At 40.3% G+C, this 26,130-nt stretch overlaps 4 protein-coding genes across 7 annotated transcripts in view; 2 read left to right on the plus strand and 2 right to left on the minus strand.

Moving 5' to 3' along the window:
• Window positions 1–3,160: 3,160 nt before the first annotated feature.
• Window positions 3,161–4,253, minus strand: LOC109409574 (RRP15-like protein). Its single transcript, XM_019683025.3, has 2 exons — window positions 4,096–4,253; window positions 3,161–4,022 (listed from the first exon to the last, which is right to left on the minus strand). Exons 1-2 carry the CDS (start codon window positions 4,130–4,132, stop codon window positions 3,178–3,180), a joined length of 882 nt encoding a protein of 293 aa, XP_019538570.3. The 5' UTR covers window positions 4,133–4,253; the 3' UTR covers window positions 3,161–3,177.
• A 279-nt stretch (window positions 4,254–4,532) lies between these two features.
• On the plus strand, window positions 4,533–17,733 carry LOC109430453 (ribosome production factor 2 homolog). The gene is made up of 3 exons (XM_019706523.4): window positions 4,533–4,696; window positions 4,755–4,970; window positions 16,921–17,733. The coding sequence occupies exons 1-3, from the start codon at window positions 4,677–4,679 to the stop codon at window positions 17,690–17,692; spliced, it is 1,008 nt and encodes a 335-aa protein (XP_019562068.2). The 5' UTR covers window positions 4,533–4,676; the 3' UTR covers window positions 17,693–17,733.
• LOC134291630 (uncharacterized) lies at window positions 4,977–16,907 on the minus strand. Its single transcript, XM_062859617.1, has 2 exons — window positions 16,422–16,907; window positions 4,977–9,985 (listed from the first exon to the last, which is right to left on the minus strand). The coding sequence occupies exon 2, from the start codon at window positions 6,414–6,416 to the stop codon at window positions 5,469–5,471; it is 948 nt and encodes a 315-aa protein (XP_062715601.1). The 5' UTR covers window positions 6,417–9,985; window positions 16,422–16,907; the 3' UTR covers window positions 4,977–5,468.
• A 1,092-nt stretch (window positions 17,734–18,825) lies between the features above and the next one.
• The window catches only part of LOC109430456 (ribosomal protein S6 kinase 2 beta), a 134,257-nt gene continuing 126,952 nt past the window's right edge, over window positions 18,826–26,130 (plus strand). For 2 of the 4 annotated variants that reach the window (XM_062861000.1, XM_062861001.1), the window contains exon 1: window positions 18,827–19,827. In XM_062861000.1, coding sequence (XP_062716984.1) covers window positions 19,788–19,827 — 40 coding nt within the window. In that variant the 5' untranslated portion in view covers window positions 18,827–19,787. Of the gene's footprint in view, window positions 19,828–26,130 lie in introns of all 4 variants that reach the window. The other 2 variants (XM_062860999.1, XM_062861003.1) reach the window with 2 other exon arrangements.

Genomic DNA, 26,130 nt, shown 5'->3' on the forward strand with positions numbered 1-26,130 from the left:
TCTCAAGTTCTCCAAAGTTTCTACAATACCCATCTTTGATTGGAGCTTCTTGGTAAAGTTGCAGATGCGAAATAAATTTGAATCAATATTATTAGTAAAATTTTCATTATGCTACAGGCCCCAGGTGTCATGTGTGATCCGGGTGCGTAACTCACCCAAATTATTCTCGCCGGTGGCGATGAAAGCGTTCTTGATAGCCATTGATCTTCTACGCTTCCACCTTCCGGAATATCCCCAGCACGGTTCTCCAGCTCCTCGACGAAATACCTTTTCACCGCAGCGTCTTCCAGTCGGCGTGTGTTGAAGCAGCGCCCAATTTTCTCCTACTGTTGATGGATCCTCGCAATGCGCACGCAGAAAAATCTATGTTAAAATCAAAAATATTTGAGGCAAATTCAAATAAATTGTCAATTTGTTCTGGCCACAAAAATAAAACTGTTTGGAGCAAATCAAACGTCACATTTGAAGCTAATGCAATCTATGTTGGAAACAAAAATGCATCTTCTGACAGATTATGTTAGAAATAAATGTGAATATTTTTATTTTTTTTGTGGCAGGTCGGCCCCTGAGCAGCGCTGTTATTGGTCGTGAGCTTCCCATGACGATGAACAAGTAGGCCCTTTCATCGTCACAAGACAAAACGAGCATTCACGCACTTCGTCATGTCATTTTACAATGATCAAGCGTCATGACCGAAACTTTCATATTGTTTTGAAATTAAAATTTTCACCTGGTTCAAGCAAATTTAGGCTAGCCGTTGTATTTAACATATAGAGAGGATATACATTCATGCTTTGAAGGATTTAAACAATGACAAAATTCATGAATGTTGTAATAATTGCCTTGTTTACAACCATGTCACATTCCGTCATGACTGAAAAATGAGCGAATTTTGTTAGCCTCTCTTGGTCATCGCCTCCCGATTCGATGACATTGAGAGAGGCACTTCTGTAAAATTCGCGTGACGACCCGTGTTGACGCTGACGCTTTCCACGCCTGCTTGAGAGACTCACCAGAAATTATATTTTGGATACAAAGTGTTTTCTCTTCAATGAGTTTCGAATACATATTGCAAAATTTAATCGTCGAAAACTTAGGCTGACCATCCGTCCCGTATTAAACGGGACAACAAAATTTTCAAACACTCGTCACTGGAGCATAGTTAACGTTTTTGACTCAATTATTCGTTCTTTCTGGCTGAAATAGCATTATTAACAACATGCAGTTCTGTTTTTGGACATTGATTTGCTTTTTATTGAGTTTCCGAAATGTGTCCCGTATTTAAACGGGACAAATCTGGTCAGCCTACGAAAACTGGAATTGAGGTTGACATGTTAGATAAATAATATCTTTTGAGTTCATCAAAATGGTAAATCGATATATTCAAAACTAAATATGACTTCTGCAATACTTTAAATCTAACTTGTAAACTATTTTACAAGACCTTTGAGACTTGTAATCAAAAGAACAAGTCATAGCTAATATTTTATACTTGTAGTTTGTTTATGCAACATACACTTGTAAATTCTACTAATAATATTAGTCCAACCGACTTGTAGTACTGGACTTGTAACTTGTACTTGCAGTATTTTTATGCAACAGAAAATTACAAGTTACAAGCTACAAGACTAATATTATTAGTAAAATTTTCATTATGCTACAGGCCCCTGGAGGAAGATAGAGGAGCGAAGGAACGCCACATCCGCGATAGAGCAAGCGAAAACACGAGGAGCCAAAGTCGAAGTGCTCATGTCGACGGGACAAAAGAGCGTGGGCGGACTCCCTAGCTACGGACTAAAATGAATGCTACAATGCCCGTGAAAGACACATCTGGACAGCTATTGTCCGACGACCCGGCTGACCAGCTGAAATGCTGGTTCGAGCACTTTGGAAACCTTTTTCAAGTGTCGGCCACACCATCAACACATCCACATGATCCGCCAAGCGCTCGACGAATTACCCGTGTCAACACCGAAGCTCCATCATTGCAGGAGATAGAAATAGCCATCCGTAGCATGAAATCGAATAGGGCTCCAAGGGTCGATCGCATATCAGCCGAGTTACTCAAAGTTGATCCCGTAGTATCTGCACAACTGCTGCATCAATTATTCTGCACCATATGGGAAGCCGCGACATTTCCGGTCGACTGGATGCAAGGCGTCTTAGTAAAGGTGTCCAAAAAGGGTGACCTGACTGTATGCGATAACACAGCGCAACATTTTTTTGTCTCAAGAGCAAACTCATGTGTCTCTGACAGATTTTGGGCCGCTGAACCCGAATCTGGGCTCAGATTAGCTCCAGCCCGTCACAATTTTGAGCTATACCCCAATTTATAGGGCAAAATATGCGATTTTGGGCTTTTTTAACTGCCAGCCATTAAGGCGAAACTGGAAGCATTTTCTCATTTTTTCGGTTTTTGATTTTTTATTAAATAACGAAGCAATATTTTCAAAATCGGTTTTCGTGCACATGTTGAGTATGAATCAAGGCATCTTCTGAATTTTTTTGAGGTGGAAAATGTTTTCCATTTTTGCAGAAACCATTTTTTCGTGAAATTTTGTTCAAAAATGGTTTTTGCAAAAACGAAAAACATTTTCCACTACAAAAAAAAATCAGAAGATACCTTGATCCATACTCTACAGGTGCACGAAACCCGATTTTGAAAATATTGCCTCGTTATTTAATAAAAAATCAAAAACCAAAAAGTGAGGAAATGCTTCCAGTTTCGCCTTAAGCATAGGAATATTTTTTTAAGCAATCAAAAGGTAAATTGGTTAATTAACATCTAAATTGACGACTCATGAAAAATATTTCGTTTTACCAAATCGAATTTGATAGTTTTAAGCGATTTATGATAGGTACGACATTTCCCATACCGCCCTCCAAAAGTTGCATGCAAGTTTACTTACTAACATAAAATGCTTAAATCTATCAAATTTGATTTGGTAAAACAAAATATTTTGCATGAGTCGTTAATTTAGAGGTGAATTGACCAGATAGTTATTCTAAATCCTTTGAATTGAGTTGATATTCAAGGTTTTGAATGAAGACTTACCAGACATTTTCAGACATTCGGCACTTTGATCTGCCAAACGACGTAGTAGTTCCGATCCGTAGGCAACGTCTTGAAATTTCGGAACGAATAAATACCAATGACATCTGTATTCTATACCTAGTTTAATCCGAATCCGAACTATCATCCATGGCATCACCAACATCCTCATCCTTATCGCTTTCTTCCTTATCCCAGCCAGATTTCTTTCCCGTTAGAAAATCTGCCCTCAGCGCTCCCCACGTCGATTTGGGCTCATCGGCTTCGTCGTCAGATTCCTCTTCGGATTTAACTTCACCCTTGAGCTCCTCATCCTTGACCAGATTGTCCACCAGTTCCGACTTGGCCCGGGGCCCACTCATGAGCACGTTCAAGAATTCCTTCTTGCTCAGATTCTTCAACACTTTGTCCCGTTTGTACTCCAGTTTTCCCGCCTCGTCGAGCTTTTTGCTGACGTCTCGCTGCTGTTGCCGGACGGCATTGAACAGCTGAACCGTACCCCGTGTGGCAATTTTCTTCAGCGCCTTTTCCCTCTCGTACTGCCCTATCGAGGGTTTGATGCGCAGCCCCAAAATGTCCTTTTGGCGTTCCTTTTTGAGCAGTGCTTTCTGACGCAGCAATTCTTTAGCCATTTCCAAATCGCCGGGTTTTTCATCGTTCGGCTTTTCCGCTTCAGCTGGCTTCTGTTCTCCGACCACTTCAAACTTGTAGGTAGGTTTTGCCTCTTTACGCTTCTTTTCCAGGTCGGCTTCCTTGACCGCTTTGGAAAGAATCTGAGCATCGTCGGATTTCCTAATGTACTTCGCCAGCGTTAGGGCCCACTTGGAAGGGCCTTTGTCCTCATCGGAATCGGCTTGTGTCTGTTCATCGTCATCGGACATGGGGAACTCCTCGTCGGACATGTGCTGGTCGTCGTCCCCGACATCATGCTCGGACTGATCACTGTCGGTGTCCGGCTCCTGGCGGGATGCTGCAACGAGAGCAGCCATTTAGAGTTGCTTTTTGTACATTTAGGTGAACATTATATGGTTTTTACAACTTACCTTGAAGTTTTTTGGCTACCTTCACTTTGGCGGTCATTTTCCAATCTAAATTTACGTTTTATCCCCGGAAATTCGGTACAAATCAATCGCACTTTATGGAAGATTTTGAACGCACGTGCGAGACCGAGAAGCGCGAGATGTTTTGAAAATGTGTCAGCAATCAACAAACGTGTTTCGCTCCCTAATCCGATGATTGCGTCTCGATGATGATGAAAATGATGACTGTTGTCAACGCGCGTCAAGTCAGCCCACGTACGTTACAATCTTGAAATGTTTCACTACGGTGTAGTTTTCGGGGAGGTGTAATACGACAATTTTGCTTTCAGCGGTTGGTAGTGCTGTGGGTGTGTGTCACTGCTCTGGCTAAAACTCCGTCCGTCACAGCTGCTTTGACAGCTCTCAGCGTTTTCGGGACGGGAGAGCGATCCCGTCGCAAGTGCGAGAAAACGGAGAAAACGTTCAAAACAACGTGTTTCGCTGTTTACTACGGCTGGCGGAATTTACAGATTTTGTAACTTCCATAAAAAATCGAAATAACTGGAGGATTTTAGCACCGTTTCGATAGGAATCTTTGCCAAACGATGGCATCTACCAGAATACAGTAAGTTTGGTCAAATTTTATAGAAGATTTGCGTTAACAAACAGGAATTTCTCCCTAGGAAACCAACCACGCGCCGTGGGAAGCGATTCCTGGACGAACGGGAACCCAAAACGATAGAGAATCCGAAGAAAACGCTGATCATGGAGGGACGCAAGTGCTCCAATGATATCCGGCAGGCGCTGAAGGATTTCAATCTGCTGAAGAAGCCACTGGTCCGATTGATGAGGAGGAATAATGACGTCACATTGTTTGAGGATTCGACACCGCTGGAACAGTAAGTACACCTAATACCGACCATACTCATCAGGAGAAAGTTTCAAAAATGTCTTACGGTACACTGAAATGTACCTGTTCACACTCAGCACAAAATTGAAGTTAGAAAAAGTATTTAAGTTTTGGTAATTTTAACATACTAGAATCACGATAATTCTAGACTAACATTTGAAAAGGTCGTACGAATTTCTGCTTCTCCCGTTCCTCCTGAGGGTATTTACCGTTATTCAATGAATCTGATCAGTAACAGGATTAGAGCAGATTTCTCTCCGAGCGTCTCTCTATCTGATAACGGGAGAAGTTTGCATAAATAAATTGAAATACGCTTAGGAGGGATGGAAGAAGGACTCCTTTTTAAATATCTTTCAATAAGCTTCTCCCCAGAGATACCTTGGAGACTGTTCTAGGAGTTTCTTAACGGTTTTGTCTTCAACAATTTTTCTGGGCGTAGCTTACATACATACATTTATTTGTTCAACATCATTAAGACAAGACATACCTAATCAACAATAGTACGCCACAATACTCGGTTTGTGACTGCCGCTCTCCATCCTCGGTCGCGCCCAATGTGCGCCAAGTCACGCTCCACCTGGTCCACCCATCGTGCTCTCTGCGCTCCACGCCTTCTTGTGCCAACCGGATCAGTTGCAAACACCAGCTTTGCAGGGTTGTTGTCCGGCATTCTTACAACATGCCCTGCCCACCGTATCCTTCCGGCTTTGGTCACCTTCTGGATGCTGGGTTCGCCGTAAAGTGCAGCGAGCTCGTGGTTCATCCTTATCCGCCACACACCGTTCTCCTGCACACCGCCGAAGATCGTTCTTAGCACGCGTCGCTCGAAAGCTCCGAATGCTTGTAGGTCCTCCTCGAGCATGGTCCATGTCTCGTGCCCGTAGAAGATCACCGGTCTTATTAGCGTTTTGTACATGGTGCATTTGGTGCGTGGGTGAATCTTTTTCGACCGCAGTTTCTTCTGGAGCCCGTAGTAGGCCCGACTTCCGCTGATGATGCGCCTCCGAATTTCACGGCTGACGTTGTTGTCAGCCGTCAGTAAGGATCCGAGGTAGATGAATTCCTCCACCACCTCAAAAGTATCCCCGTCTATCGTAACATTACTACCCAGACGGATCCGGTCGTGTTTGGTTCCGCCTACCAGCATGTACTTTGTTTTTGAGGCATTCACCATCTTTGCTGCTTCGCGTTTCATGTGGGTGTACACTGCCCCTATTCGCATAACAGTCCCTTGTTTGCTGGGTTTCCTATTCACATGGGACTGTTGTGCCAATGGGGGCAGTACAGCTCTGCCACCGTTCCAAATGTTCTGGCGATAATGTCCATGTCGTCCGCAAAGCACACAAATTGACCGGATTTTGTGAAAATCGTTCCCCGGCTGTGGAGCCCGGCTCGTCGCATCACACCTTCCAGAGCGATGTTGAAGAGTAGGCATGAGAATCCGTCACCTTGTCGCAGTCCCCGGCGAGATTCGAATGAACTGGATAGTTCACCCGAAACCCTTACGCAGTTTTGCACACCGTCCATCGTTGCTTTAATCAGTCTAGTCAGCTTCCCAGGAAAGCCGTGATCGTCCATGATTCTCCATAGCTCTGCGCGGTCGATACTGTCGTATGCCGCTTTGAAGTCGATGAACAGGTGATGCGTTGGGACCTGGTATTCACGGCATTTCTGGAAGATTTGCTGTACGGTAAAGATCTGGTCCGTTGTCGACCGGCCGTCGATGAAGCCAGTCTGATAACTTCCCACGAACTCATTCGCTTTATGTGACAGACGACGGAAGATGATCTGGGATAGCACTTTATAGGCAGCATTCAAAATAGTGATCGCCCTGAAGTTCTCACATTCCGAATGGTCGCCTTAAGATTTGAGATTCCCCGGTAATCTACCCTAGAAGTTCATTCAAAAAAAAATTTTTTTTTCTAAGAATTCAAAGAAGTCCTTCAAGAGATGTGTGTTTATCATCTTCATCATGTTTTTTTTCGGACGGGCTTGGTGGTCTAGTAGCTACCGCTTCTGATTCATATGCAGAAGGTCCTGGGTTTAATCCCTGGCCCGTCCCTTTCCTCCTATTTTGTATCTTTCTATCTCATAACCTCTTTCTCTTCTCTATATAGGGTGACGATGGGTATTATCGGCAGGTTTGTTCTCTTCGTCATGAGGGGTTTGTGACGGCCAAATTTCCTGAATCTTGGCCATATAATTCAGCTTGGTTGGGAAGAATTTGAGACCAATTCTGAGTTATGCAATGCATGTATTCATAAGTTCATAGCAATCGCCAGAACAGAAATGGGTTGAAAAGGCCGCTTCCCTTCCTTCCAACTTTCTTAGCACAGTGTCAATCTATCAAACAACGCCTACGAGTTATGCAATTAAGCGAACCGTGCCGCAATATCTTCAGAGTAATAAATACACTAATCTACCACCTTACGCCTGGCATCCACGCACCAATGTGTGAACTCTCTGCCTACCATACCTTACCAACACTCCGTCATCCGCATGAATTTGTGCAGACGCAGAGATATATTCGGTCTGATGTGGATACAAAATGATTGCAATCTTCACTTTCTTCCCCTTGCCCATATTGACCTGCAACCTCACGTTTCTAGAGGATGAATTTCTAAAGGAACTGCCCGAGCAATTATTGAAAGGATTCCAAGAGCAGCAGCCAGCAACTCTTTGTGGAATTCGTGGATAAAGAGTAGAACTTCTTCAGAAACATTTCTGAAATTTATTGTGCAATTGGGTTGTTTAGTCATTAACATTGCTACTACACTTACCTTACCGCTCAGACTAAGGCCTGAAGGGAAGATTCAAGAATTACGTCCATCGTTTTTCGGGATTTCTAGACCCCCCCTCCCCCCTCTGTCACGCAATTTCCCTATACCCAATACACGTACTGTCACACTTTTCTAGACCCCCCCTCCCCCAAATATTGGACGTAATTTTTGAACGTTCCCGAATGTTCTCTGCTGTAAGCGCAAATTTGCCAATTGGAGTAGAACGTGCCTCTGGAGCCGACTCACTGATAGCGGATACCTCTGCTGTACGTACGTCACGCAAATTTCAACTCCCCCTCCCCCTTTGTACGGGGTTTTCGTATACCTAATATATATTGCTTGTCGCACTTTCTGAAACCCCCCTCTGCCCTATGAGCGTAACGTACTTTATAGATGACCACGATACCTTCCATCCACTCTTACGTTAATACTTCCGCATCCCAAATCTTGGTAATGACCCAGTGCAGTGTTCTCACCAGTGCTTCTTCATCGTATTTTAGTAACTCGCTTGATAGTTGATCTGCTCCAGCGGCTTTGTTGTTTTTCAACCGGCTAACCTTCTCCTCAATCTCTTGGAGGTCAGGGCCCGGAAGTCTTTCGTCCTGTGCACATACTCCTAGATCTCATCGTAAAGCTGCCGCCATCTCTTGATCACCTCACGCTCGCTCGTGAGAAGATTCCCGTGATTATCTCGGCACATGTCGGCTTGTGGCACAAAACCTCTGCGCGAGCGGTTCAGCTTCTCGTAGAACTTTCGTGTGTCCTTAGCGCGGTACAGCTCTTCCATCGCTTCGCGATCTCGTTCTTTCTGCTGGTGCTTCTTCATCCGGAAGACTGAGTTCTGCCTGTTCCGCACCTGTCTATAACGTGCCTCATTCGATCTCATACGGTGTTGCAGCGTTCTCGCCCATGCTGCATTCTTCTCGTTTTTCAACTGTTCACATTCGCCGTCGTACCAGTCGTTTCTGTGATTCGGAGTCGCGAAGCCTAGTGCTGTAGCCGAGGTACTACTACATATGGCGGATCGGATGTCCCTCCAGCCATCTTCAAGTTTAGCTGCGCCAAGCTGCTCTTCCGTTGGTAGGGCCACTGCTAACTGCTGCGCGTAGTCTTGAGCCACTTCTACGTTACGTGTTCGATGTTGAGCGCATGCATACAGCCACTAAATAGTGATTCGAATCTATATTCGCACTGCGGCATGTGCGGACATCGGCTATATCCGAGAAGAATTTACCGTCGATCAGAACGTGGTCGATTTGGTTTTCTGTTTGATGGTCGGGTGATCTCCAGGTGGCTTTGTGGATATCTTTACGGGGGAAGAAGGAGCTTCGTACTGCCATACCACGGGAGGCTGCAAAGCTTACGCCTTACGCATTGCTGGCCGTTATCGTTCGATACGGCGTGCAGGCTGTTTCGCCCGATTACCGGTCTGTACATTTCCTCCCTTCCTACCAGCGCGTTCATGTCACCGACAACTATTTTCACGTCACGCGGCGAGCAACCATCGTATGTTTGCTCTAACTGCGCGTAGAACGCTTCTTTCTCGTCATCAGGTTTCCCTTCTTGTGGGCAGTGAACGTTGATGATGCTGTAGGTAGTTGAAGAAACGGCCCTTAACTCTCAACATGCACGTCCTTGCGTTGATCGGCTGCCACCCGATCACACTTTGTCGCATCTTGCCCAACACTTTGAATCCTGTTCCCAGTTCGTTGGTGGTGCCACAGCTTTGGTAGAAGGTAGCCGGTAGACTCCACACTTTGTGTCCAGTCAAACAAAGTTCCTGCAACGCCACGATGTCGAAGTTGCGGGGATGTAATTCGTCGTAGATTATCCTGTCACATCCTGCGAAACCAAATGACTTACAATTCCATGTGCAAAGTTTCCAATCGTAGTCCTTTTTTCGTCGCGTGGGTCTTTGCCGATTGTATCGAGTCGTATTTTCTCCTATGTTATTCGTAAAGAGGAATTTTACGGGTGGGTTATTGAGCCAACGCCAACACTCCTGTCTCGCCGGAGGGCCAGTTCTGTTTAACGTCGCTACCAAAACTGGGAAGGTCACGCTGATAGGGCTACCACCTTGGATCCAGAACAGACGCTGTTTGAGCCGTACCTCCTTGGTGAACAGACGCTCGGGTCTAGCTGAAGTCAGAAGGACAACAGTGCCCAGGCTGCACTAGCAGCTGAGCACACAACTCTTAGCTGGCGGTCTTTGTCATCCTTTGACCTGTCTTGTTCTGACTTCTGGGGAAAGGTTCGGATGAGTTAGTCTGCCACGATTGCCGTTGTAACTAAGAATGAATGATTTATTTCTACTTCTTAACTCAATCGAGGTGGTGTGTCACACGCCTTTTTGCTGCGTGTGCAACTTATAGTTTATCGCACTCTACCGCAATGTGTTTATGCTACCATGCATAAACACGGTCGTTCGAGTTGACTCTATAAACACACAGGCGTAGTCAGGGTGTATCCACCACACGTCCTCTTTATAATTTTTTAAATTTTAGCCTATAGTGTAAAATTTAAAACAATACAGTTATTATTATTTTGAATATCATATTAATCTAATGCAAGATAGTTTATAAAGTATAACAACAATGTGTAAATCCTATAATAGTGAATAAGACTGATATCATAATGTTTTGATAAAAATGTTTTATACAATATCCACCACACGTCTCTTTTATTCCACTTTTCTTTACTTCATTTAACTACGGTATTGCAATTCAACCCTCGATACTTCGTATCTTGGGCGCCACCTTCTCAAGGTGAACGTATCGCTCTACAATAGTTTGTAATGAAATAATTTAGTACGTTGTGGTTCATAAGATTTAATTGTTTGGATTCATAGTTTAATTAGTTGTAATAAATGGTTTCGTTCTATCTTTATGTATGATATCTAACCTATTTTTGATTCTTACCTCAACATTTTGACCTCTATCTGTTAGAACGGGATAGGGTCCATCGTATATGCTATTTAGTTTTGATTTTGCTTCGTTTTTTATTAGTATCAGTTGACCTGGTAAATATGTCATTGGTTTCAATTTAGTATTGAGCTTCCTGATTCTGTTTTCTTTGGCGTCAATTAACCGTTGTTGAATTTCTCGTTGTGTGATTTGAATTTTGTATTTCAATGATTTAGCATAATCTTCCAAATTGTATATCGGCGTTTGGGTTTCGTAATCTTTTAAATTTGATGGCAATTTACAGTTTTTACCAAATACTAGTTCAAAAGGAGTTTTTTCTGTTTCCAGATGAACAGTTGTATTGTAGGCGAATTGATAGAATTTAATCCAAGATGACCAGTTACCTGGTTGTCTTGCTGCATAAATTCTCAAAAAGTTTCCTAGACTCTTATGCGAGTTCTCCAACGCTCCAATCGATTGATGATGATAAGCCGTAGAATTCAATTTTTTGATTTGCAACAGTTCACAAATATGTTGAAAAAGTTCAGACATAAATTCTGTTCCTCTGTCAGTTGCAATCTCATCCGGTACTCCATAATTTAGCAGAACATTTTCAACAAAAGCTTTCGCGACAACTTCCGTTGATTTGTTCCTTATCGGTGTTGCTGTTATGAATTTGGTTAATTCACATTGTGTCGTTAAAATATATACATAACCTTCATTACTAGGCAATAACGGTCCAACAAGATCTAGATAAATCTTGCTGAATGCACTGTTTGCCGTTGTGGTAATGATCTGAGGTATGTTTCTTGGTTTGATGTGTTTGTTCTTTTGACAAGCTTCACATGACTTGATGAAATTTGTTACATCGTTTGTCATACTTGACCAAAAATAGCGTCTTTGTATGTTTTTTAGTGTTTTCTTGATACCCGCATGTCCTGCTGTTGGCAGTACATGGAAATCATTAATGATGAGATGTTGTTCAGTTTTGTTTTCAATGTGCTTCACTTTTGGATCTATCATTCTCATTATTGGCATGCCTTTATTCATATTATTGGTATATACCATGTTATAAAATTGTTTTCCATGATCCGTATTTTTTATTACGAGCTCGTTTATGTTTTTGTTTTTGCACATATTTCGCAGCATTACTACTATCCGCCGTAACTGGACTAGAGTCTTAGCTGGTTGAATGATTAATTGATTGTTTAACATACAAAACTTTACTTCAGGAATTTTATTTTTCTCATCGAAAGTTAATTCGACGGACTTCCCATATGATGGTTGCTGGCCAGGCGACTCATCATTGAAATCCTTATTTGTATTTGCTTTCCTTGCTGTGCTTCGGGTAGTAATAAGTATATCTTGCTCTATTTTGTTGTTTAATTCTTGTAAGTCTTTGATCGTAATTCGAGACAATGCATCTGCTAAAACGTTACTTTTGCCTGGAATATAATTAATTGTAAAATCATACTCTTCAAGTGCCAATCTAAATTTGGTTAATCTACTTGAAGGCTCCTTCATTGAAAAAAGATAAACCAATGGTCTATGATCTGTTTCTAAATCAAACTTTCTACCAAACAAGTAAGGTCTGAAATGTTTGATCGACCAAACCACAGCCAGAAGTTCCTTTTCAATTGTTCCGTAATTCATTTCAGATTTGTTTAGGGCTCTGGATGCAAATGCTACCGGTCTACCATTCTGGTTTGATAACACTGCTCCTAAAGCATATCCTGACGCATCTGTTTGCAATTTAAATGTTTGCTTAAAATCTGGGTAATCCAGTACAGGTGGGTTTATGAATTTCGTTTTCAAGGTTTCAAAAGCTTGCTGACATTCTGCTGACCACTCGAATGGTATTCCTTTTCTTGTTAAATGATTTAGTGGAATGCAAATTTTAGAAAAATCTTGTATATGCTTGCGATAGTAATTTGCGAACGCTACAAAACGTTTTACTTCATCGGCCGTCGTTGGTACAGGCCAATTGTTAACGCTCTCTATTTTTGAAGGATCTGGACGTACTCCTTCTTCCGAAATAAAATGTCCTAGATATATTAATTCTTGCTGCAGAAAGTTACATTTTCCTGGATTCAATTTTAAATTGACTCCTCTCAACCTTTCAAAAATGTCAATCAAATTTTTATTATGTTCTTCTAGACTTTTCCCAAAAACAATAATATCGTCTAGATAAACTAAACATTTTTCCATGCACAATCCCGACATTGCGACTGTCATTAATCGTGAAAAAGTTGCTGGGCTTATTTTGAGGCCCATGGGTAGCCTAGTCATTTGAAATTGTCCTGAGGCTGTTGAAAAAGCTGTTATAGGTCTGCTTTTGGGGTCTATTTCGCATTGATAATATCCTTGCGAGAGATCCAAGTGCGTGAAGTACTTAGCTCCCGCTAAAGAGTCTATAATTTCCTCAATATTCCCTAATTCAAACCTATCATCTTGGAGTGCATTGTTTACCTTTCGGTAGTCTATAACCATTCTCCACTTTTTTCTATCATTACACGATTTTTTGGGTACAAGAAGCATTGGACTGTTCCATTCAGAACGAGCTTCCTCTATTATACCGTTTTTTGTCATCTCTTTAATTTGTCTTTCAATTTCTGATTTTTGCGAATGTGGTAACCGATACGGTTTAGTGTACACAGGTTTTGTATTATCTTTGACATTAATCGAAGGTGTCAAAATTTTTGTAACGGTTAACTTGTCATTTTCAAGGCAAAAGATATCATTGTATTTTAAACATATCTTTTTAATAGATTCTTTTTCATTTCCAGATAAATGGTTTAATTTGAGTTCCCTTAATAATTGTTGTGTTCTGTTTGGGATTTCTTTACAATCATTTAGTTGGACTATATCGTAATTTTCCAGTTTCTCCATTTTTGGTTTGATTTCATTTAGAAAAACTGTCTTTTTTGAAACGTTCAAAATTTTTACGGGAATTTTTCCATCTTTTGGATCAACAATCGTATTGGCAATAAATACATGTGGTTTTATTTGTTGGCTCAAAAGAACATGAGGTTCCTTTACATTTACGGTTATGAGTGTCGTAAGTTCAGTTCTTGCTGGAACGCATATTAATGAAACTTGGGGTTCATTAAAAGGTATTTCTATTTTTCCCTGGTTTGAATTTGCAATGAATATTTGTCTCCCGAAATGTAAGGTTACTCCATACTTTTTTAAAAAATCAGTACCAAGTAACGCAGGTACATTTGGGGGAAGACCCTTAACAACATACAATTTTGCTGTAAACATTGCATTTTCGTAACACAGGCGTGCATTAATACTTCCTAGGGCGTAAGTTGTTCCGTTTATTCCACGAATTCTGATTGTATCATTTTCATCAATAACCGTTCTCGGTGGAACAAGTTGTGCTGTAATAATGGAACAGCTAGCTCCACTATCCAAGATAAATGGAATTTGTTGGTCTTTGATATAAAAATTTATTGATGGTAGTCGTTTTCCTGAGTTACTCACGAAAAAGATCAATGACGTTTACTACGTCATCTTCCGGAGGTTCTGGTCTTGGTTGAGGCACAGGGATTGCTACGTTTGCATGTCCCTGCCTTCCTCTATTGTTATGTCCTCCTCTTGGTTGATATTGGTGTTGATTATTATTTGGTTGATTATTGTACTGAGCTTGGTGGTTGTAGTTGCTTTGGTGCTGGTCGTAGTGGTTGTATTGATTTCTACCACGACCTCTATTGTGGCCATAACCTCTGGATCTGTTTCCTCTTCGGAAACTTGAGAATCCTCTGGTCTGGAATCCTCTTCCTCGATAAGGGTTTTGGGGTTTTTGCCTTGAGGGACTAGCATGAAACCACATAGCTGATTCCTCTTCAGTGTTTTGTACCTCTAGCGCATCACTGATAGCCTTCACAAGGGTATTAGGATTACGCGCTTTTAGGAAAAATTGAGTTCTATGGTCTTTCAGACCATTCGTAAACGACTTCACGGCAACGGGTTGCACAATGGCACTTGCCGCTGATTCATCGGAAAAGGTTCCTTGCGATACATGAGCTGCGGATAGTTTCGCCGCCAGCTCATTCATTTCATGTCCATATTCTGATATTGTTTTCTTTTGTTGTTTCATACTGGCCATCTCCGCCTCAATGGCCTGCGGACTAAATTTAATTGAAAATTTGTCTTTTAAAAGTTTCTTCACTTCAGCCAAAGTCGTCGCGGTGGTTATTGCACCGTGAGCTGGACCTGTTAACCTGGTTTTAATAAACTTAATCAATTCTGCATCAGGGACTCCATCAGAGTAGTCCTTCAGTAGATCGATTGTTTCGAAAAATCCAAGCAACCTATCGGCCTCGCCATTAAACTTATCGACGAGCCGTAAGGCTATGCTCAAATCAATTTTCTGTGCCATGTTGATTACTTGTTGCCCAAACTCCTCTTGAATGAACAAATTTTCTAAAATCGAATCGTCCAAAATATTACCGTTTAACCTTTCAATTCCTTCGTTTATGAATTCTTTTAGTTGCCGATACCTAGCAATGAGAGAATTTTGTAACTCTGTATCAAATTTATTTTTTGTTACAATTTCCTTTAATTCTTTATTTAAATTAATCAATGTATCTATTTTAATTTGTTTGGTTGCAGTAGCATAATCACTATATTTACGAAGGTTACTATGCAATTTCAATATTGCATCTTCAATTTGAAAAAATCTGTCCATTCCATTTCATAAAAGAATCGCTTAATCATTTTGTTTTATATTACTTACAATTAAAACTTCCTTTGCATGGAATTCTTGTTGTGTACTGCCCAAGAAAACTTATATGCGTATGTCGAATCATTTGTACATCCATAGTTTTGTTTGTTGTACCTAAAAATTTGACGAACTTTAATATTTCTTCAATTAACTTAATTTTTGTCGATACTTCCCTTTTTGGTTTATCTGGTCAGAAACCGACGACGGTATTCTTCTAACGCCATCCTCAATTCCCCATAATTGAAATTGTAAGTGTCCATGTGGTCGCGTCGTCCGGTTCGCATCACAGCTGCCGATCCAATCTGGAACACCGCTTCAACAATCAGCTCCTTTGCGTGTAATTCCTCGTTACTGATTACTGCCATCCTAACTGCACGCTCTGCCATGTCCGAAACTGCCTAAATGATTCACAAGTTGCTCGGCCACGAAATGTTCATAATGTTGGGTAATGTTTATTATGCTGGCAAATTTGCCAAGCGGGACACTCGTTCGGCGACTCTCTCCGTTTGCTGGCGATGGCACTTGATCACTGCTTTTACCAACAAATATCCTACGGCTACACCTGCTAGAACACACAGGGCCACGGTTTGTGCCGTAAGGTGTCCACTATTGGATGGTGCACTTGTAACACTGCTGGTCGGGGCGACGATCTCGTCCGCCGAAAACCAGCCCATTTCAACGGTTATTCACACGGTTATTCACTGTTCACTAATTACTTTCACAGTACCGTAATTAACTTTAATTCACAGGCAGACACCTCCTGGCAGGATCGCCATGTCTTGTTCTGACTTCTGGGGAAAGGTTCGGATGAGTTAGTCTGCCACGATTGCCGTTGTAACTAAGAATGAATGATTTATTTCTACTTCTTAACTCAATCGAGGTGGTGTGTCACACGCCTTTTTGCTGCGTGTGCAACTTATAGTTTATCGCACTCTACCGCAATGTGTTTATGCTACCATGCATAAACACGGTCGTTCGAGTTGACTCTATAAACACACAGGCGTAGTCAGGGTGTATCCACCACAGACCCGTGAAAGCATGAGGTAGCAACTTGTGAGGACCAGAGCTACGTTGAACGTTCTCCTTTTCGACTGCAGCCATATATAAAAATATATGTGTTAGTGTTGTATTACCCGTTGCAAGAAAATAGAGAGCGAAAAAGGTGCAAAATCGCTAATAGACCTCCGCTGGTATGTTTAATCGTTATGGTGTCTTCTACAATAAGTGCGCGAATTGGCCAAGGAATACTGCGCCGAAAACACCGAAATGATTTTTCTTACAGGCGGAGATGTATGGGCGCTTGCGCGTACAAATTTTCGCGCAACGCATAATATTATTTAGAGAAGAGGAAATAAGTAGATAGAAAGATACAAAGTAGGAGGACATGGACAGGCCAGGGATTAAACCCAGGACTTTCTGCATACGAATAAAAAAACGATAGCCATTGGACCACCAACATGACAATAACAAATTACATCCGGTGGGGTTGCTTGGGTCGAGACGTTAACCTATTGTTTACCTTTTCAGATTGGCCAAATCGAACGACTGTCACCTGTTTATGTTTGGTTCCTCATCGAAAAAGCGCCCAAACAATCTTATCATGGGACGAATTTACGACGAGCAAATATTGGACATGGTCGAAATGGGTATTTCCAACTTCAAAGGTCTGCAGGATTTCAAAACGGAAAAGATCTCCGCCTTCGTGAAGCCAGTGATCGTCTTCAATGGTTACAAATGGAAACTGACCGAAGAGCTGCGACGTGTTCGGAGCCTCCTGCTGGATATGTTCCACATCGACAATGTATCGACCATGCGACTGCAAGGCATCGAGCACGTGATCAGTTTCACGATCACCGAAGATTTGTCCATTCTGATGCGTTCCTATCGGATTCAGTTGAAGAAAAGCGGCCAGCGGACACCCCGCATCGAGCTGCAAGAGATGGGACCATCGATGGATTTGACCATCAGACGGACCAAGATCGCATCCGAAGATCTGTTCAAAACGGCCATGAAGCAACCGGCAATTCTTAAGGTGGCCAAACGGAAGAACATCTCGCGGGATGAGCTGGGCAATGTGCATGGTCGGGTGCACGTCGGCAAGCAGGACATCAACGCCATCCAGACTCGAAAGATGAAGGGTCTGAAGAAGACGGCCGAAGAGAAGAAGGCGGAACGTGCCAAGAAGAAGCGTCTATCGGCGGGAAGCTCAGCCGGAGAAGGGTCGGAACAGGAATACGACCACGAGGACATGAATGAGACGGGCGATGCTTCCGGAATGGATGTCGATAGCGATGAGTAAGCTTGGGGTGATTATGATACGAAAAAAATATAAATTTCTTTTATAGATTGAAAAACATGTTACATTCATTCAGTGAAAGAAAAAAAAACACTTTACATTATACTGTAATACCATAGGGCACTGCATGAAATTCTCTCCTTCCCTTTCACTCTTACAGAAATTTTGTAAACAACAAGGCCAAGAAACGTCAAAATCCCATACAAAATCAAAACAGTGCAGTGCCCTATAGACTAATTTCGTAATACCTACCCTACTAGCACAGAACAGATGTGTATCTTCGAACAAATTTGATGTTTCGAGGTGGAAGTCGTGAAATTGTCACTTGGACAACTAGATTGGAATGATTTTCCATGAGAAAATAAAAAATCATCAAAGCGTGTTACGTCGTCTCCCTATGCTCGCTGTAGGAAAAAGCTTGACTTCCACCACCAGGTTCGCTAGTGTTGAGCTATCAAACGAGCAGTGCTTTTCGTGACGAAGATTCACCCCCGTGCTACTAGGCTATGTACTAGTTATGAGCATTAGGGAACGTCCATAAATTATGTCACGCTTTTAGGGGGGAGGGGGGGTTCAGTAAAGTGTGACAATCCATACAAAAATTTCAGAGCTCTTATACAAAAAAGTGTGACATAGGGGGGAGGGGGGGTTGAAAATGGGCAATTTTTGCGTGACGTAATTTTTGGACGCTCCCTTAGCATAGAAGACCGTAAAATTCGAAGTTGTTATTCCATAGAACAGTCAAAAATTGCTAAAGAATCAGCAGATGAAGCCTGTGTTTGATAACTCTCTGTGAGTATCTTTGAGACTCTCAAAGTTTTATTTTTTCACAATGCTTAACTTAAGCTTTTAAATCTAATACAATGTAAGTGGCTTTAGTTTATTTGAACGCCATGAAACCTATTCAGAGTTCAGCTCAGCGGATCAGCCCTGCTGTGCCGCTGTGAGCAGTGCGAGCATCAAACGATGTGCGGACAACGCGCCAGTAGATTACCTGTGAGCGCTCGTCTTTAAAAAATGATGATTATGGTTTGACAGCTTGAAATGATGATGACAGCAATCGCCTCACACACACCAGTGCGGTGGAAAGCTGTTGTTTTGTTGCCCAAAGGGTCCGTACGGGCGGATCGGTGGGTGGCGGATGGCAGGAAAGTGGACGGATCTTCACTGTTGTGTGGTGCGCGGTGGATGAATGTATCTTTTTTATTGTGCACACGGGCAGCCAGCGGTATCAGTTGTAGGCTAGGGTGCGGTGCGCGTTCGGGAGTCATCATCAGCACCAGCAGCTTCTACCTATCTGCGACTCGAACAGCAGCAAGCAAGCGTCAAGCAAACGAAGAGTGTTTCGCTCGTCGTCGAACAATCATCGGTGAACCACCAGTCTGTCCAGAAGGACACACCAGGAAAGTGCTGCATTTTTTCACACATTTTTAGTAGTCTCGAGGAACGAGTCATCCGGGGACAAAGTCTAATCGCGCGTTTGTGCTTCTCTGTCCAAGGTGAAGAGGAAGATTTTTTTTTTCGTGCTGTGCGCTGAATCTCGGGCTACAAAGCGGAAAAGCTAATATTTTAATTACCAATTAGCACACACAGTGTTGAACATTGCGCGGGGGAGCGGTGGCCCCTCTTGTCGTTTTCGTCGGAGTTTGGCTCAGCAGTGAGTGAAGGAAGAAGCTAGAGGTTTAGTGACGTTTAGTGTTGGGAGCTTTTGTGATTTTGCATCTGGTTTCAAGTGCACCGGGCAGTGAAAATCCTTGAATTGGCTGGGATTTGTGGAGGAAGGATACGCTTGTGCAATAAGGAAAATTTCAATCATCAGGCTACGAATTGCAATCACGAGTGTAATATCGAGGAATTTTCTTTTGTGAATTCTTCTAAAGAAGTGATCTGTCTAGCGTCTTCAATCTCCGGTCTGTTTCGTGTGATTCAGTGTTTCTGTTTTTGGCGGATTGCACTTCGCCCGATGAATAACAGCGCTGGAGCAGATTGTTTCCGTCCAGTCCTACCGTCAGTGTCCTCCCACCACCAGCCGCCTCAGCAGTAACATCAGAGTGGTGTCCCAGCAGTCGAGAATGCCATTAGCCAACTCGGTGGACCCATGGAGAGAGAAAGTCCCACACAATATCGTCGGTATCGAGGTATGTCGAGATTATTTTTTTACCCTTGCCGGATGAACTACTACTTCTTTTGATTGTCGTTTATCTAAATGTATATTTTTCCGTTTTGTTCAGTACCTATTTGCGTGTCAAAATTAAACTCTTTTCCCAAACTACTCATGCATTTGCAGTTGTGCTTTTGTTGTTTGCTGCCCCTTTGCCTTCTAAGTTATAAGACGGATCACTTGTCATACGCCCCCAAAAGGTGTTTCGATATAATACATAAAACCATTTCCCTAATTTATGAATATTGTTCAACAAGATACTCTACGATGTGAATCTTAGTGTTACTTTCATCGAAACAATGAAGTTAAAACTGTGAACATATAGAAACAGTGGTTGAATAATCTGCATCAGTGTTTCTCAAACTCAAGTTCTTATGAGCTACAATTTGTATAAGAGTTCTAAATTTGCAATCAAATCAAGTATGTTTTTATTCTTGGTCTCAGGTTTTGTAGTTAAATATACTCATAAAACTCAAGGGAACCAATAACTTGGAACAGAAGTTTGATAATGATTTTTTTAACCTCCGTAGATGTTTAATGTTTTATTCTTCAGAGAAGCATTGTTTAAGGTTTATTTAAAAGTCTTCAGAGATTATTGAATTCATTCAAGGATTTATCTTTAGATTCATACACAAATTTCTTCAGTTATTCTTCATGGGATTCCATCACATCCTTTAGAAAGAGATTGAAAAAAAAAATCCTTGCTATTTCGTATTTAATTTCTTCGTAGATTCAACAAAGTATTATCTAAGGGATGTATATAGCATTACTCTAAGTATTAATGGAGAATTATTCCTACAAGAAATTCATCGTAAACTTCTCCAGAGGTTCCATCAAAAATTTTATGAAAAATTGATCCTGGTTTTTGTTTTTTTAAAAACTCATGTAGCGTTTAGGAATTCTACCTAAGACTTCAAATTTTTGCTCAAATATCTCTACAGTTATTCCACTTATCTCTTAGATGATAGTTCCTGTCAGGATTTGCCCAGTAGTTCCTAAAATTTACTTCATTGATTTAGAAAAGATCTCAAGGTGCTAAGAAGGTGACATGAAGTCCAGTTGAGAATTATAAAAATACAAAAATACTTAGGCGATTTCACTGCTAAATCATAAAAAATACTCCTGAGAATCCTTCTGGCATACCTCTGAGATTTCCATCTTTTCTCAATGAAACCAAAACAAGTTGGTCCAAGTTTTTTGTTCTGATTTTTTTTCCTGATTCCAAAAAAATCCTTTTGAAATTTATTTTTGTGTTCAGCTCGATATTTCAATCCTGATCGAAACAACGAAATGAGAGAACACGAGGAAGAGTTTGATCTTATAATCGAACTGAAAAACTAGAAAATACCGAAAATAAACAGTCGTAATCAATGAATTTTCTCTGATTCTTCGTGATAACAATGAAATTCTCTGAAAAAAAAAATCCAAGAAATTCATAAAAAAATATATTCAAAAACATCATTTTGCAACCCTTGAAATTATGATACTCGGAAGATTGAGGTAAATTTGATAAGACTCCATACTCCTTGAATGTAAATTAAATGATATAGGTAGTTAATTTGATATACCTACATTGAAGTCAATATAGAAGACTTGACGATAGATTAAGAACTGCTATGAATAAAATTAGCACATACATTTTTCCTGCCCATATTCATATGTTTAGCTTATTCGCTTTAACAATAGTAACGTTAATGAGACTCTATAGGTTTATTTCGGAGATATAGAAAAAACAACCTTACTTTTTCGAAACTTTATTAAATAACTTCAAGGCATTTACTACTAGAGTTACTATGATATGTAATAGGGTTGTATATGTCACATTCTACCGCGACGTTTCAACGTTTTGACAACTTTTTGATCAGATTTTCCACTATAACTCGTAAATACGTAGGTAAACCTCAAATATTTTTACATAATCGGATTCATTATAAAATTTTTAATAAATATGATCTGTTGAACAGTTAATATTCATTGGAAAAAGTGTATTCCAAATGGGAATTAATAGCGTGACGTTACAACGTCAACCCTCAACCCTGCAATAGGGCACTGCATTGCTTTGATTTTGTATGGGATTTTGATGTTTCTTGGCCTTGTTGTTTACACAATTTCTGTAAGAGTGAAAGAGAAGGAGAGAATTTCATGCAGTGCCCTATACTCCTCCTCGACAATATCGGGGGGAAGCACCCGCGGGATTCCGTAATTTATTGATCCTAACATTTTATAAAGGTTTCTTCAGGATGTCGACTAACATGACTTCAGTGGAATGCTTCAGAGTAAACTCCTTCTTGTCATTCAACTCGCGTACATAAAAATATTTCGTATCGATGTGCTTTGTTCGTTTTTTCAATTTTGTCTCCTTTGTTGGAAGCTAGTCCACCATGGCCACGCAGACCTAAGCGAGGTTAGCTCCGTCGATGACTGTTTCTTAATTACAATGAAAAAAGAACGCAGACACCTTCCATCAAACTATCAAATCCTTGGGAGAACTCTTGGACGAATTCATCAAATAATGCCTGGAGGGGTTCTTTAGGGATTTCTGGTGAAATCCATGGAAGAATTCATGGAGGAATCCGTAGATCTTAGAGGAATTTCTACATGAATTCCTTGACAGGTTTTTAGTAGCAACCTTAGAAGATTTCTTGAAAAAAAAATCCCTGGACTTCCTGTGGGATATTTATTTCAAACTTTATGAAGGGATGCGAAAACAAATTTCAAGGAATACTTGGAAGAATTCATGGAGAAAATTCTGGAAGTTTTTGGAATCTGGGGAAATCCTTGAAAGGATTTATAGAGGAATCGTAATAGTCAAAAAATATTAAGGGAAGTCGCCAAAATGTGATGAAACATTTCTTTCTTTTCAAACTGGAAAAACACCTTTCAGAAAATCTTTCTCAAGGACGCCCAAATTCCTAGAGGATTGCTTGGAGGAATAATAAGAATTAGTAGAAGATTGCTTGAAAAATTCATATAGATGTCTTTTAAAGGACTTCCCATAGGAGTTATTGGAGGAATTGCAAAAATAATTTCTTGAAAAAAAAGTCTCCATAAAAAGCAGTGAAAGCCAATTTCCATACAAAATAGTGAACTTTGACAATCTGTATCTGTATGACCGATTGAACCAAAAATTGACAGCAAGCTACAGTCAACTATGGTCAATTTCTTTAGAGCAAAATTTAGATTTTTTCGGAGCTCTTGCAAAAAAGTTACGTACTTTGTAAAAATATTCAAAATAATAGCAGTATTTTTTTTTTGATCTGCGATTATTTTTATTATTCTTACTTTACATTCCCATTTGTAACCTCGACGGATGTTGTCTGAATAGCATGTGGAATTACTGTTTTATTCTTCATGTTAGTGCGTAAATTTAATTTGTTCATACTACTATAATCTTGAAAATCACATAGTGCTTAACTTGTTGCAGGTGCACCGAAAAAAAAAAGAATCAAAATATTGCTATAACAAAATTGATTATATGTGAAGTTCACTGTCAAATTTTCAACTCAATCGGTCATAAAAGAACAGAGTTACAGCATGTCAAAGTTGGCCATTTCGTAGGGAAATTGGCTTCCACGATCACTTGGAAATGTTGGTTGGGAAGTTCCCAAAGAATTCGAATGGAATTCGAAAAAGACCTTCCGAAGAAACTCTTGTGCGGATTTTCGGAGGAAAATCGGGAAGAATTCCCGAAGAAACTTCTAGAGAATATCCCAGAATATTGAAAGAAATCTCGGAAGAGCTATGAGATGAACTTCCGATGGAACCCGGGAGAAACCTCATAAGAAAGTTCAGGTAAATTCTGGATAGATTTTTTTTTAACAGAAAACATTCTGAAGAATTCCTAGAGGAACTTCTAGTTGAATTCGCGGAGAATTTTTTTTTATGAATTTTAATTCGATGACTTTTTGAAGGAATTCAAGAAGAATCTCTTGGAAGAACTCTCGCAAGAACTACTTGAAGAATTCCCAGAGCAATATTTAATAGAATACCCGGTGCAAGACTTGCCACAGGATTTTTTGGGAGCATTCCCAGAAACTTCCGGAAGATATTCCCGCGTAACTGGTGGAAGGACTCTCGAGGCTACGCTCTACATAATTCCCAAGGGAACAGAGGATTTGAAGAAATTCAAAATTTTCCGAGAAGTTTCTGGAAGAATTCCCGAAATATTTGAAAAACAAAATATCTGGAAGATCTGCTGGAAGAACTCTGGGAAGAATGTCTTTATATATTTCTGGAAAATCTTCTGCTATTTCTAGCTATTTCAGAAAGTACAACTAAAAATACTTTTGGAACAGTTTGCGGGAGAATTTTTAGAATAAATTCAGGATAAATTTCCTGGTGAACTTCTGGGAGTACTCGTAGAGAAACTTCTGAATGAATTCTCGAAGAAACTTCTAGGAGAGTTCTCTAAATACTTTATTTAAGATTGAAAATTTAAGACAGTGGCTACACTAAAAAAATCAAGAACGCCTGAAGGCACTACCCAAAATATTTCAAAATCGATTCTAAAATTTCCAAAAAATTCTGAATTTTAAGAATCAGTTGCAAGCTACATTACTGATCTTATCTTAAAATAAGATCTTATTTGCATCTACACTGTCCTACAAGTTTTCATTCACATTTTATAAACAATGCAAATTCAGTTGCAGTTGCAATGCAAATGCAGTTCACATTCAAACAATTTCAGACAACTTTCAGCCGCGTAGTCGCCGGCTAAGAATACCCAAGTAACAATGAATGCTGAACAGTGAGAATATCTGCTGAACATTGGCTGGTTGATGGTGTCAGTTGCTAAACACAATGATAGCTGAATATTGGTCTGAAGTATGGCTTTTTCAAACTCTTCAATGAGCCATAAATGGATGGCTGAATATTGAGTTGAATAGAATATTATCCATCTGTGTGAACTGTGGGAACTGTGTAACCAGCTTTGAAACCGACACCAACATGCAAAATTAATCATCTGTTGTTCAGCCTGTAAACAAATAATGTTTGACAGCTGACCCAAACACTGTTTTCGTAGAGTCCACATAGACGCTTCAGTCTCAATACAAGCTTAGTTCAACTCATGTTCTTGATATTTCTGACCTAACAAGTAATGCTCACGTTTTCGATGATATGTATACAATTGGGTGTGGTGTAGGTACCTAAATGAGTGACTATAAATCAGGAGATCCCAGGAGTTCAATTCCCAGTTTTCCCATAGATTAATTCATACATTTCTAAACATCTCTAGATTGAGTTTAAATAAGGGCGAAAGTAACATGGGCGAGTTCTCTTCGTCGACCCTTTTTTCTTCAAATTAGAGTGACAAGATGCAAATAACGTTAAACTTTTTGGTCATAAAACGCTAGGTTGGGATGCGATCTTTCGTCTAAACGTAAAAAAGTTCATTCAAACTTGCTTCTTGTCAGAGATTTTCTTCTGGAAATGGAAAGCCGCACAAAGGGTAAATAATGCTTACAAAAGTGTTTATATTTTTATTTTTAATTAAATTAATATTTTTTATTGATGATTGGATAAGCGCATATTAAGCCTTAAATCGGCCTTTTAATGAACTTCAAATCAGCTGAAGATAGAATAAAATCTTCAAAATTAGATGTTTAGAAGCTGAACAAAGGATTCCCAGCCAACCACATATCGTAAATCATTGTGTGGAAAAAATCGTATATTTTCATACATTCAATCAGAATTGTATAATAATATGTATATTTGTTGACAATGATTGCGTAAAATCGCATTTCATGATAAATTAAATTTCAATTGCGATTTTGTTTCATATAGTCGTCTCCGATCATAAAAGGTGCGAGATATTATCGGTAGGATCGTACAGAATCAGATAGAATCGTGAAAAAACATACTTTTTTAGTGTCAAGTTGCAAGTTCGCTAGCATCGTATATATGATTTCTTCGAATCGTGGAAATCGTCGCTTCACATCGTATATGAATCTGCTAAATCGACCTTGCTACCTAAAGGTATGATTACAATCGGTGAAATCGTATACAACTATAACAATGTTGTATATTCATCGTTTGCATCATACTTGCGTCGTATACGAAGTGAACGAAATCGTAGAAATCGTATATGCATTTTTACAGTCGCATATGATTGTTACTGCACTTTTGATAGTCGAATCTTAATCTCGGAAATCGTAAATGGTTTTGTTTACATTTTTGTAGGATGGAGAAAAAGCAAAAAAGGGTATTCATCACAAATTTGTATTTTTGTTATTGATGACACATTCCCACCATGGTAGCAATAATTTCAACCAAATATATA

Source organism: Aedes albopictus, chromosome 3, assembly GCF_035046485.1.
Source record: "Aedes albopictus strain Foshan chromosome 3, AalbF5, whole genome shotgun sequence".
Lineage (NCBI taxonomy): Eukaryota > Metazoa > Arthropoda > Insecta > Diptera > Culicidae > Aedes > Aedes albopictus.